The sequence below is a fragment of the Triplophysa rosa genome, linkage group LG19 (assembly GCF_024868665.1).
Source record: "Triplophysa rosa linkage group LG19, Trosa_1v2, whole genome shotgun sequence".
Lineage (NCBI taxonomy): Eukaryota > Metazoa > Chordata > Actinopteri > Cypriniformes > Nemacheilidae > Triplophysa > Triplophysa rosa.
In genome coordinates, this window is record NC_079908.1 from 21,142,904 (window position 1) to 21,156,137 (window position 13,234).

The following is a 13,234-nucleotide window of genomic DNA, read 5'->3' on the forward strand; positions in this document are numbered from 1 at the left end:
CTTTTTGCTTGCTTAAAGGTTTTCTACATTTTCCTAATAATGTTATTTTAGATGTTGCACCAACGTCTCTGTGAATTCATATTATTTTATTAATAATAATCATAATTACTAATAATTACAGAATATTATATGATTTCTTCATGATAAGGAATTGATTTTAGCTTTGAGTGTAAGCAGTAAGTGAATGTGATCATTAATAATGTGATTGTGTCTGTAATCTCATCAGATTTGAATCCATAGTGCATAAACACGTTGGTTGTACGGGACACAGTTTCTGAGCATAAACATTTAAACCAGAGAGACACTTAAACCATCCTCAAATCATGATCAATACACACACACACACACTGGCCTGCTGAGGGAGCGGAAGTGCTTAGCACTCCTGCAGAGTGTCAAAAAAACATACAAAATAATGGACGTGTGCATGTGTGTGTGTGAGATGTAAAAAGTCAGTTTGTGTTTGTCTAGAGAATTTTATTTGCAGTGACTGTTTTGATTTTTTTTATACATTTTTACTTCACATTGAATGATATAACCTTTCACGTTTGTTTTATTATTTATTTAAATAACGTAGCACTTTTTAACTTTCATTTTTTGTCAGATATTTGGGTGACACTTCACAACAAGGTTGTATCTGCAAACATTAGTTAATGCACCATGAACAATTGTATTGGTAACTAACTAAATATTAAAAAGGCATTGCTCATTGATTCATTTTAGCTAATGCATGGTACAACTTTATTGTAATGTGTTAATTCTCTTTGTCCTAATGTCTGCATTACTCAACAGTGCAGCTGCTTAAATATGTTTGTTTGACATTCTCTGGTGAGTATTTGAATTTTCAAAGAAAATTGAACAAAACCAGTAATACAACTCAGAAACTAAACCATATAATATGACATGTGATTCCTGCAATATCTCAGTTTATTGCATCATGTTTACAAGCATCAGGACATCACACACAGTTTTCTGTTTATATTTCTTTCACTATTGTTATAGGCTACACATAAAGAAAGAGTTGAGCTGTTGTCCACCCCTGTCTTTCATGGGCAGAATGAGGTGGCAGAATGAGGTGAACGTGTCAAGGGTTAAAGGTCACACGCTGCCTAAAACACAGCAAGCAAAACAGCATTTTAGTGAATTAGACGTAAACAAGACATGCAAACATGATAGATTTGAGCAATATTTAAGTGTTTTTCAAGAGAACAGTAAAAATGATTTAAACACATCAGTGTTTGTGCTTGGTTGCATCTCACACATGCAACCAAGAGAAGTTATTAATTAACCCCGAAACAATCAATACACTGCTCTCTAACTTCAGTGTCCCTACAGAAAAACAACATCATCATCAATGTCACTAAATACATGCATGGCCATATTTAAACATATTTATAGTGTATAAATTATAATTATGAAAAATCAAGATATAATTTAATATAAATACGTAGTTTAGAAGGTCTGAAAAAAACGCAACATGTTAAACTTGTAATCTTGTGAATTATACAACTCACATAAAAATACCCTGGTATTTACTATAGTAAAATTCCTAGATTGTTTTAACAATGTTTTAACCTATAGTAAATTTTTAAAGTATACTAAAGTATTTTTGTCATGTGGGATAAACCTATTACTTTCGTTTTGTTGACAAAACATTTTTTACTAAAACTCTTTTTAACGATCACCGTTTATTTGTTTTTCGTCATGTTTATAAGTAACATCGTGTTTTACAGACAATTTGGCATTTTTACTTTTTGGATGATTTACATAGGCGATAATAGGCCTATATAGATTATTTTTGCTGTAGGGCCTAGTTCAGCTCTTGTAGAGGTTGATGTTCTTGTTAAAAGCCGGGAGAAGGAACAAAATCGCGGTCAAATACTACAACTGTTATAACTTTCCATTATGTCTTTAAATAATGTTCATGCAGTATATTGAAATGTCTCCCTTTCTATTCCTAAAAAGATTAAACTCAGTGTGTACACTTAAGTAAATCGTACGGATCAATTTTTATTCTGATTATTAAAAGCTGCAGAACTAACCTGTTTTCATGCTTACAAAATTGAAAACGGCAAAATAAAATATATGATCAGAAATTATTGAAGAACATGAGAATTAAAATGTTGGTCTGATTGCTCCTGTTGATCTTAAAATGAGAAACATTCAATCTCTCTTACATTCGTCCAAGAAATATCATTTTCGTCTATTAAAATCATAACTTCTTGTTGCAGGTAATGAAATGAAGAAAACGTCCATGCATTAAAATAAAAAACAACAGCTTCAAAAACAAATACTTCTTAACACCAAACCTTTGCAAAACCATTGAAGAAAGTGTTAACTTTTTGTTATTCAAAATTATTATTAATACAATTCATAATAACAAATTCGTAAAAAATCTGTATTCATTTTATTCAATTTATTTAATTAATAATGTGATATTATTCATACAGAAGGACTGACACGCCTGTGTAACTTTACAATAGTTTAAATCAATTAAAACGAAATGAGTCTTTGGGCACCTGTTAAAGAATTTACTGCATGAAACAATCCAAACAAAAGATCCAAACCAACAGCCGTCAGTGTGTGTATGTGTGCTTGTGTGTGTCTCTGTCAAATCAATGACATGTTTTCTGAAAGCATGTTTGACAAGATATGTTCATCATAGATCTTATTGTGGAGACTTTGAGTTCAAAGTTCTTTTATTTTCGTTATTGTGTTTTCTCTAACACAGAGGTCATAAGATGCTGTTTCTCCTTTCCTGTAGCTCCTCTGCATTTCACTAACAAGGTAACAGCAGAGTAAAAAAATTACTCATTGTAATAAATAATGACAAGAATAAAACAATCATTTATATACTTGAAACATACAGTGTACTATAAATGCAACAAAAAAAAACGCAATTCATATTTATATGTATTAATATTTTCTCTGTTACAATTTACAAAGATAAAGCTGACTGCCGTCGACATGGCATTATTCCAAATCCTCAGACAATTAAACTTAACACTGAGGAGTTTAAACGTATTTTAACGGTGTGGTGTAAGTGAATTATATTTTAAATACGCACAAGCCACAGCGAATATTAGCACACCAAGCATGAGGTTTATTTCCAGTTTTGACTATAATGCCATATTTACATGCAGTGAAGCCAAGCTAACAAAAATAATAAACCTATTTAATACTGATTTTTTTCAGATACCAATTTTGAAGGATCTTCTGGACATGCGTGGTTAATGTGGTTTGCGTGTGCGCTCTGGATAAAAACATGACGCGCACGATGACTCCCATACGAATCCTACAAAGAAACCCCTCCGAACAGCATTTCTGACACCACGATCCTGTTTAACCTCCAAGAGTAAAAACACAGACTTACCAAAAGCTGTAGGATGACTGAAGGCGAAGGCAAAGCATCCGGGTCGCTCGGAACAGATGCAGCGCAGAGCGCAAACTGATGGCCACTAACGGCACACACCATCATGGGGTCCGAGGCGCATTGATTCTGATCAATAGAGCTGCACTTACACAGCAGATGGCCTGAGAGGGGACAGAAACGAGCGAAGACAAGGCGAAAAATACTGTCCCAATCGAACAGGCACTCGGGCCGCCTTAAGCGTAAAAGAAATACGGTGAATTATAATACACTCAACTGTAATTCATTCACATTGTCCACGTGCTTAATCCATTCAGACGAACAAAAGGTAAATTAATCCAATCACTTATTAATCTTCGGCCAGACACAAGGTTTTTATTCCTGTAGGCCTCTAATAATGCATTTATTTCAGTTTCAATGTTTTGTGAAAAAATTACAGTTTTGGGACTTAAAGCATTGAATTTAATTCGAATGTTGAAATTAGATGCATTTCAAATCACCAAATGGATCGTTGAATTATTTTAAAATACAGTGTAAAGTGATAATGTTGATAAATATTGTTTGATACAGACTTAGGAAAAAGTTTCTTGTCTCGGTTTGTGATTAACTGAAATATTGGCCATGCAGGCAGGTTAACAGGCACGCGTATGGTCAATTAAAATAGTATCACTGCCATTTAAAAAAAAAGAATTAACACTGAGTGTTTATATTTTTGAATTGCATCTAAAATGAAACCATCTTCCATGTTGTGTCCGTGTATGTGTGTGTGTGTGTGTGTGTGTTTCTCTCTCTCTTTCAGATATCGATTTTCTTTGACATGAATAAGGGTCTTTTCCAGCCTGTGATTCTTCGCTTTAGAAAGGAGCAGCAGCACAAAAGCTCTTAAAGAACATCAGAGCAGGAATCAAACTTTTGTGTATCCGTCACTGAATTTACCCCAGTCGCGTGGCAGGTACACGCACTTTTCCTCCAATTTGTGATTTCGGCAGCTGAAAAGGCGAAAAGGGGCCCGTGGAGGACAAGAGCCCCCAGCACCTCCTGCTCCTCCTCTGACAGCTGATCAAAAGAAAAATGGGTCACGCTTTTCAGACTTCTGTCGCTCATCCTTAATTACAGTCTCTTTAAACAAAAGCAACATCTGCGCGAGCTCCAAACAAAATAGCAACTCTAAAGTAAACGGCATACGAGAAATCTGCTACTTTTGAAACAGTTTAAGCTGCGTCTTTTCACTGTCCCGAGCGCTTGAAAGAAATGGATTGATCAATTAAGACCACATGCTAAAAATCTCTCGTCATCTGTTCTTATCGCACATGGCCATGGTTTCTTTAGAAAAAATAAATGAACACTGTAAGTGTGTGTTTTGGGACAGAAAAGTGTTCTTTTTCATGTGAAAGGAATGTACCAAATTAATATGAAAACATGATGATTTTTTTTGTATTTTGTGTTTACAAGACATTATTATAAAATAAATATGCATAATTAATCATTTGAATACGAATGTAAATTCGAGGATTCGCACAAAAAACCTGTATGTTTAGCTGTTGGTTTGTTGATATTCGTGTGATGTGTTTTTTAGGGAGGATAAAGTGGACAATGAAGCGCTTTGGAATGACAGTCAACGGGACGCGCACGCACGCACGCACGCACGCACGCACGCACGCACGCACGCACGCACGCACGCACGCACGCCGTCATCTGACGTGAGATTCCAGATGCAAAGCCTGCGCACAAATCTCGACCGGTCCTGACATCGCCAAGCGTCCCCGGTGAACCATCGACGATTGGTCAGAGGCGCGTACGCGCGGCGCCAGACTTCCATCGCATTGGGCGAGGGCGACGTCGATCAAGGCGCAATCTCCTCCCCTTTCAGCAGGGTCGGGTGCTAGCGGAGCAAGCCCACCCCGAGCACCTCCAGCTGGCCAAACAGAAGACGCAGGAGGAGTAGAGGGCTCGGACATGGGGAGGAGGAATCAGCACTGGCCCGTCTGATAGAGATCGGTGTTTTCTTTTTTTCTTTTATTTATTTGGGGTAAAAACCGAGAGGCCTTAGAGAAGCGAACGAACGGAGAGGAGAGGAGAACCCATCCCTTGCACAAAGCTCGAAATAAATCAATGGACTGAATGAAGACCGCATATGACGCCTATCGATGCCTGGCCAAGGATTTGGATGCGTACGCCATGAACCCAGAGATGACAATGGACATTGGCACTCTACACGGCGGATTAAGCCACGAGCAGGACTTGATGGGCAGCCACAGCTCGCATCACAATCGTAACGCGCCGGGGGCTTCTTTGCGGATACACCAGGACCTGAGCGTGGCATCGTCGCGCTCCGCCATGGTGTCCAGTATGGCATCGATTCTAGACGGCGCCGGAGGAGAGTACCGTCCGGAGCTGTCTCTGCCGCTCCATCACGCCATGAGCATGCCGTGCGACACGTCCCCGCCCGGGATGAGCGGTACATACACCACGCTGACCCCGCTCCAGTCGTTACCGCCTATCTCCACGGTGTCCGACAAATTTCACCATCCGCATCACCACCACCACCATCACCACCACCATCAGCGTCTCTCTGGGAACGTGAGCGGGAGTTTCACTCTCATGCGGGACGAGAGAGCTCTACCGGCCATGAACAACCTCTACAGTCCCTACCACAAAGACATGAGCGGGATGGGTCAGAGCTTGTCCCCGCTGGCCAGCAGTCCGCTCGGCAACGGCTTGGGCTCCATCCACAACGCCCAGCAGACGCTCCACAACTACGGAGCGCACGGGCACGACAAGATGCTGAGCTCCAACTTTGACGCCCACACTGCCATGTTGGCCAGAGGGGACCAGCACCTCTCCAGAGGCCTCGGTGGCCCCGCGGCGGGCATGATGCCCCATTTGAACGGAATGCACCACGGCGGGCATCCGAGCCACCCTCAATCCCACGGACCCGTGTTGGCTTCCGGCCGGGACAGGCCGCCCTCCTCCTCCTCCTCGTCGCTGACTCCGGGCGCCGGCTCGGGACAGCTCGAGGAGATCAACACCAAAGAAGTGGCTCAGCGCATCACGGCCGAGCTGAAGCGCTACAGCATCCCGCAGGCCATCTTCGCGCAGCGGGTCCTGTGCCGTTCGCAGGGAACCTTGTCGGACCTGCTGCGCAACCCCAAACCCTGGAGTAAACTCAAGTCGGGACGGGAGACGTTTCGGAGGATGTGGAAATGGTTACAGGAGCCCGAGTTCCAGAGGATGTCGGCCCTTCGGCTTGCAGGTAAGACAAGGTATCTGCTTTTTTTTTAACAATTCCCCGACTGAACGCGCTTTGCTGTACTGCCAATGTTTATTTCGCACGTATTGATTCGTATTGATTTACAATGACGATCGATGTATGGCCTTTTACAACAACAACATTTTTGCATGTATTGTATTTGCGTAAACCACAATCAACATGCAGTGTTTCAGAAGTGGGCTTTTGTGTTTGATTCAAGTTTTTATTACTCAATATTCATTGTGCGCCATATAGTGTTGAGTGCAAACAAACTCGCTTTCATTTACACCCAGAGCTGCGCATCATGATTTTAGTGTTGATATTTGCTACTTTTAAATATATCCTTTTTCTGTCGTTCAAATATATACTGTTTATATTCTGCTTGGTGTGCAGCTATTGTTACCATCACACACGGTGATAGGCTTTGCTTTAATTTTTTTCGCTATGATTTAAGCTGACATGTCGTGTGGAATGCAATGGAAGAGGAGTTTTGTTGTGTGTGTGTGTTAAAGAAAGGCGCTGAATAGGGATGTGTCGGTAATGACTGTTGTTCCCCATCAAACTGCCCTCCTGCCCCTCTACAACACGCGTGTTGCCCCCTCTAGCGATGGTTAGCGCAGGCTCTTTTTTCCTTTGTTCAGCTGAAGAAAACGCAGGGTCTGAATTTACCTTTAACACATGGGCTCGGTTTGGATCTGCTGTCGTTGCGTCGAGTGTTTATAGGTGTCAGAAACTGTGTCGCTTTGTTGAATAGGATCCTATCAGTGCATTAAAATAAAAGCTTGGTGCGCATCGATTTTTAATTTGTAGGTTGATGCACAATTGTTCACTGAAATAATGGACAGCACTGATGTCTCGTGCGCGTCGGCCAACAAAACGCCTAGCATGAAATCTATGCGTTAACACATCAGCTGGTTTATTTATAGGCTATTTATTGAATGTATATGTGTAAATACTATTGGATATTATCCTTCTATACAAAACCATCCAAACTGTATTCGTATAACAATTTTAATTTGCATGAAGAAGATTTGCATTTAGAAAAGGTGAAATAGAGAAATTAGAGAAAAGTAGATTTTATGTTGTGGATTCTGCAAAGTGTAAATGATTTTGCTCGTCACGTACCAAAACATTGTTTTGTGAATGTCATTGATGATCTACCAACATATGCTCAATACATCCCGTTCATAAAATGTTGTGTAAGAGGCAACCAGCAGTGCTTTAAGATGATAGACGTGTTTACTTCGTAAAGAAATTCATGTGGATATGATAGGGATATTTGGAGTATTTTTAGCAGCGTCGGTGCAGAAGCTCAGTGGACGTTTAGAGATGGTGCTGTAGGAGCTTTAATGCGGTGTCCCTGCAGGGTTCCAGTCTCACAGATGGCTTTGGGTTGGGGGGGTATTATGTGATCTGCAGGGGAATTGAAAAGAAGAACAGAGGCCGCAGCGACTCCATGAATTATTGATAGAAATCTCTGCGTGACCCTCAGCTCGACGCGCAAAACGTCACCTTGTCTTGGGTTAAACAGGCAGAGATGTGCGGCCCAGCACCTGGCTTTTGTTCAAGCCTTTGCCAGCGTTTTCAAAGAGAGAAACCCGACATAAAAGATAGAGCAACTGCACATTATGACATCATACCATCATGAATGACATCATGGTTTGAACTAGACGGAAGAATTTTGTCATTGCTGTATTGACGTCATTTGCTGCCATATCTTATAAGAGTCATAGAATGTGTAATGTCAAGCAATACGTGCACATCAGTGTATGAAAGCGGACTGACCGTATACTGTAAATTCAGCAAAGATAATGTGGCCATTACGATCATGAAACAACGCTTATTAGAATTTCATTTCATGTTCATTCGAAGAGCAACAAAGGAATATGGTGCCAGAGAAAAAATATTTCTGCACTATTTCTAGGTCACTGGAATATGGGATTTATTTACATGTAATGTCACAGTCACTATGATGCCTCTTATTGATCAGATTTTCTTTCTTTCACAAGATGCTCTTTAAAACGCTTTCAAATCGAGAACACTCACAAATCTGTGGAGTCAAATTATTTTACTCCTATTTTTTACTTCTCCTCTGAGACATCTGAGAAACCTTTAATAGAGCAACATCTGAGCAATGACATTTTCTTCCGGGAACTAAAACACATGCTATTATTAGCCGTAAAAAAAGACATCTTTTTTCTTTCAATTTTCATGCCGATAATGAACTTTTAATACAATTGTTTTATATTAGAAAAGAATGCAAAACATGTTTAGTGACTTTTGAACCCGACTGTATACTTATGCGTGAAAAAAACAAAAACTTCTCTTAAAGGGACAGTTCACCTAAAAATGAAAAGTCCTTTATCATTTATTCAACCTCATGTCATGTCAAACCTATATAAATTCTTTCCTCTGCAGAACACAAAAGAAGATATTTTTAAGAATGTTTATTATCAAACAACACTGACCCTCATAGACTTCCATTATATGAACACAAAACCACCGAGACATTTCTCACAATATCTTCTGTTGTGTCCCACTGAAGAAACCACATGAGAGTGAATAAATGATGACAGATTTTCTATTTGAGAAAATAAATGGCTAAAAAATGAAGCATTTTATAATATTAGTAAATGCCATCTGAAATGATGGCTGTGTTTAGAAAGCGCAGCACCTGATATTCCAGAAGAAAACAAGCTTGTCTTTGTGCTATTCATTTAGTCAAATGAAAGGTGACGTTTGACTGGACCTCATTGGAGTCACGGCGCACAAGCAATCACTGCTGTCCGGTGCGGACAAACAACTTTATTAAGGAAATGATCAAAAGGGACAAGAGCTGTTATACGAGTGAGGGACTGATTGAAAAACAGGCCGGTGCAGGGGACTCGTGTGTCCAGACCCTAAATAAGATCAATAAATATACCTCTGAACCACGCTGACAGGCCGCCTCTTTCTGGATTCGGGCTGTCAAGGCCGCGGTTTCGGTTTAAATTAGGGCAGGGCAGTCAAGCAAAAATATGAACTATAACCGTCCAAACATCACAAATGACGCTTTTTTTTCTAAATGAACGCATTTTCCTCACAGATTATATAATCAGCTTTACAATGTAAGGAGAAAAGAAATAGACACATTTCACATCAATTAAGAGCATCTCAGTATTTGTTATGTCACCTGGTGTTCTTCAGCAGTCAGGACCATGTGCTGTAAAGACATTTAGATTTTCAAAGAGCTGAAAGGAACAAAAAGGAACAAAAAGGAACAATATGACTATTGGTGGTGCAGCTAACTCAGCACCTCACAGCTGATGGGTATTTCCGTTCTGTCGTCCAGCAACGCGTGCGATGCGTTACGCGTGTTATGTCACTTTCTCAAACAAATATGTGTTGCCGAACGGCGGCGGATCGATGCGGGTAATCTCTTAAAGATTAAAAGGGCATTAATGCTGGCAACAATAACATAAACGTGTGCACCCGATGCGCATTGATCTGGAACCCGATCCGGACTTGTTCCAGTAAAGCTGACGCTGGAGGAACGTTCCCAGCACCCGACTGACTCCTGCTGATCTATTCTGAGCCGGGCTGTTTCAGAGGAGAATTCAAACCCTTGGACAACCAAGCGCAGATGTTTTCAGGTGAATTTCAGGGAATCTCTCTTAGCCGTGTGTGGAAAGAGAGGCGGCCGGTGACCTTGAGACGCTGCGCAGCGCCGGAGAGGACAGAGCTTGATCATTCTAATGGCTTTGAGGAACCTTTTAGTGATGAGATTCTCTTAACCCAATAACACACCAGAAGAGACTGAAATCATCTCAGAAATATGATTAAGACAAGCGGGAGAAAACCGGCACTATTCTGAATCTACATGACAAAAGTGCTCGAACACTAAATTATACAAAAATGCACTGTTATTATTGATCAAATGATGCATTTCAGAGTTTAATAGACTGTTCAGATCAATATTAGATATTTATCAAAATATTGGTTTCAAAGAAAATAACAGTTATTGGATTTCACAGCTTTTAACGCATAGAAATCTTTGAGAAGAGATGTGTCAAACTGAGCTCAGATTCGTCTCGTCTGCAATCAAACGTCAATATTAATGAAGATCTCAACATTTCTCATCACATTTACTCAAATCCAGATCGACGTTCATTTACACCTCCAGACTCTCTTTTCATTTCTCTGCGGGTGTAATCTCAAGAGAAACATCTGTAGATAGATGTCTGTGTTTCGCTTCAGATGTCAACAGCAGTGAAGGGTTGTTTTTCTCTAGTGATAGGGTTATCTGTGTTGGCTCCGAATGTCTTGTGATTTGGGGGTTTGCTGTCAGCACACTTCATCTCGAGCAAAGGGCAAAGTTTTTGCTCTCCCGGCATCACGAAACTGCCGTCGGCATCAGTAAACCAACCGAAAAACATGTTTTTATCAGACGAGAGGGGAATCTATGGAGATGAGATTTTTGTTTCTGATATCTGAAGTAAATCGATATACAGTAATTAAACGTGTGTGTTGTGCGTGTTAAAGTTGAACTCGTGCGAGAGCACACGGTGTCAGGTGGATTCACCCTTGCTGCCAATGGTGACATGATGTAACACACAACCCAAACAACTTCTGTGAATTCATCTAATGAATCGTTTCATCATCTACAGTAAATGATCGCAGCAACACCAACATCAGGAGAAACTGCGGCTAAAAATGAGATGTTTGGATTCCGTCAGTTTTTAGCCAAAGCAACTTTTGCCTAAATCAACACACAGTAATGCACAAAGCGTTCACAAGCTTTATAAATAATCAACTGTTTGCAAACGGAGCGCTTCGGTCCGTCCGGTGACATTTGTGAAGTTGAGCAGTTCAGCGCGAGAGTGGTTGTGACAGGACTCTGTTTGCTGAAAGGAATTGGCAACTTTAAACTTCAGCTATGAGGAAAGAGAGAGAGGTCCATGTTTGCCTTCCAGAGGACGAGAGGAGATAACATTTGACGTAACACATCACAGCCTTATTTACAGTTGACTTCTCAGTTGTGTTTCATTTAAGTATCCACTTCAGATGTATATGAATGTAGTTTGTAGAGGTCAAATAATCTGTACTTGAGTCAGTTTGATGGGAAACGTTCGAGTTCGTATTCATATGTCGTCTGATTCTTCTTCTCAGAAGACAGAGACTTAAACAAACGTTTCCATTGAATCTAGGAGAAACGATCAACACATTAACGAGATCTCATCGGTGTTTTTGCTTTTTTTTGGTGTGTGTTCTTTATATCGTCAAGAACAAGGCACAAAAAACGACAATAAGGTCATACACATCCCTCCAAAACACGAACACAATATACGTATGTTTGGAATAATTTAAGAGTGAGTAAACACTAACAGTCGTTGTGTGTTTGAGTGAATTATTTCTTGAATGCATGATGTCATCAGGTTTTCTATGATGATGTTCGTAGGCAAGCGAGGTTCATGCAGATCAGCGTCAAACAAAAGCGTTTAAGTGCATCAAGCGATCGCTCCGTCTTGTTTATCCCTCACTTTTGTGCATTTGTAAGCACTCCGTGTTTGTTTGCGAAGCTGATTGGATGGTTTACTGATGTTGTGGGAAGGTTACCTCATCAGCATTGTTTCAACACTCAGTTTGTCTGTGTTCTGATTGGCTCTATCAGTGTGCTGATGTTTCTGTCTGGAAACAAACCTTTGAACCCCTAATGTCATCATGTCAGATCCAGATGAACTCTCACCTCTCCGGACAGCCGCTCGCATGCTCACGTTGACTTTATTTTAGCAGACCTTCTGTTTTTGTCTTTATTTGTTATTGTAGAGGTGAAGTGAAATTGTGGCCTTGATCGTCTTAATGTCATTGTATGGTATTACATCAAGTGTTTTTATCATTATAAGAAAAGTAGCAGAAGATTATTTTAAGAAAAGCATTTCTTTTTGGTTTTCTGTTTGTTTGGTTTGAAATGATATAAGCACAGATGAAGTGTTCAAAATGACAGGATCATGTTTATAGTTAAAATGTAAAAATCATCTTGACAACACAAACACTTGACTTGTTTTGAACTCATTTTCTAATTTTTTTTCCATGACATTCAGGCATTTTATTGTTCTAGCCCAGAGAAAAAAAATATTTCTCAGATGTTGCTCTTTCATAGTTTAGTCTGGAGGTGTAAATGAATGACGATCGTAAAGGTGAAATAATCTGGATTTGAGTAAACGTGATGAGAAATGTTCGAGTTGATATTGAGATCTTCAATAATATTGATGTTTGATTGCAGACGAGACGAATCTGAGCTCAGTTTGACACGTCTCTTCTCAAACATTTGTGACATGTATGACTCTTTTTCTCCCATAATATGCCATTTAACAGTTAATTTTTTCATGTCAAATTGTTATAAAGATGAAACAGCATATTGTAAGATATGAGATGGCAGGTACAGTAAAGCACATGAAAGAGTTTTTCTTGTATTGGACCCAAAACATTCCTTTACTTTCTTGGGACGCTGTATTTCATTCTGCCACAGCAAACAAACCCGAGCTGACATCAACCACCAGTGCAAGATGATCTCTCTCTCTCTCTCTCTCTCTCTCTGTCTCTCTCTCTCTCTCTCTCTCTCTCTCTCTCTCTCTCTC

The 13,234-nt window shown here is 40.0% G+C and overlaps 1 protein-coding gene across 2 annotated transcripts in view; it reads left to right on the forward strand.

Moving 5' to 3' along the window:
• Positions 1-5,140: 5,140 nt before the first annotated feature.
• onecut2 (one cut homeobox 2) overlaps positions 5,141-13,234 on the forward strand; it is a 14,113-nt gene continuing 6,019 nt past the window's right edge. Inside the window, exon 1 of one of the 2 annotated variants that reach the window (XM_057360325.1) lies at positions 5,141-6,630. In XM_057360325.1, the coding sequence (XP_057216308.1) occupies positions 5,489-6,630 (1,142 nt within the window). In that variant the 5' untranslated portion in view covers positions 5,141-5,488. The remainder of the gene's footprint in view (positions 6,631-13,234) is intronic. The other variant, XM_057360324.1, reaches the window with a different exon arrangement.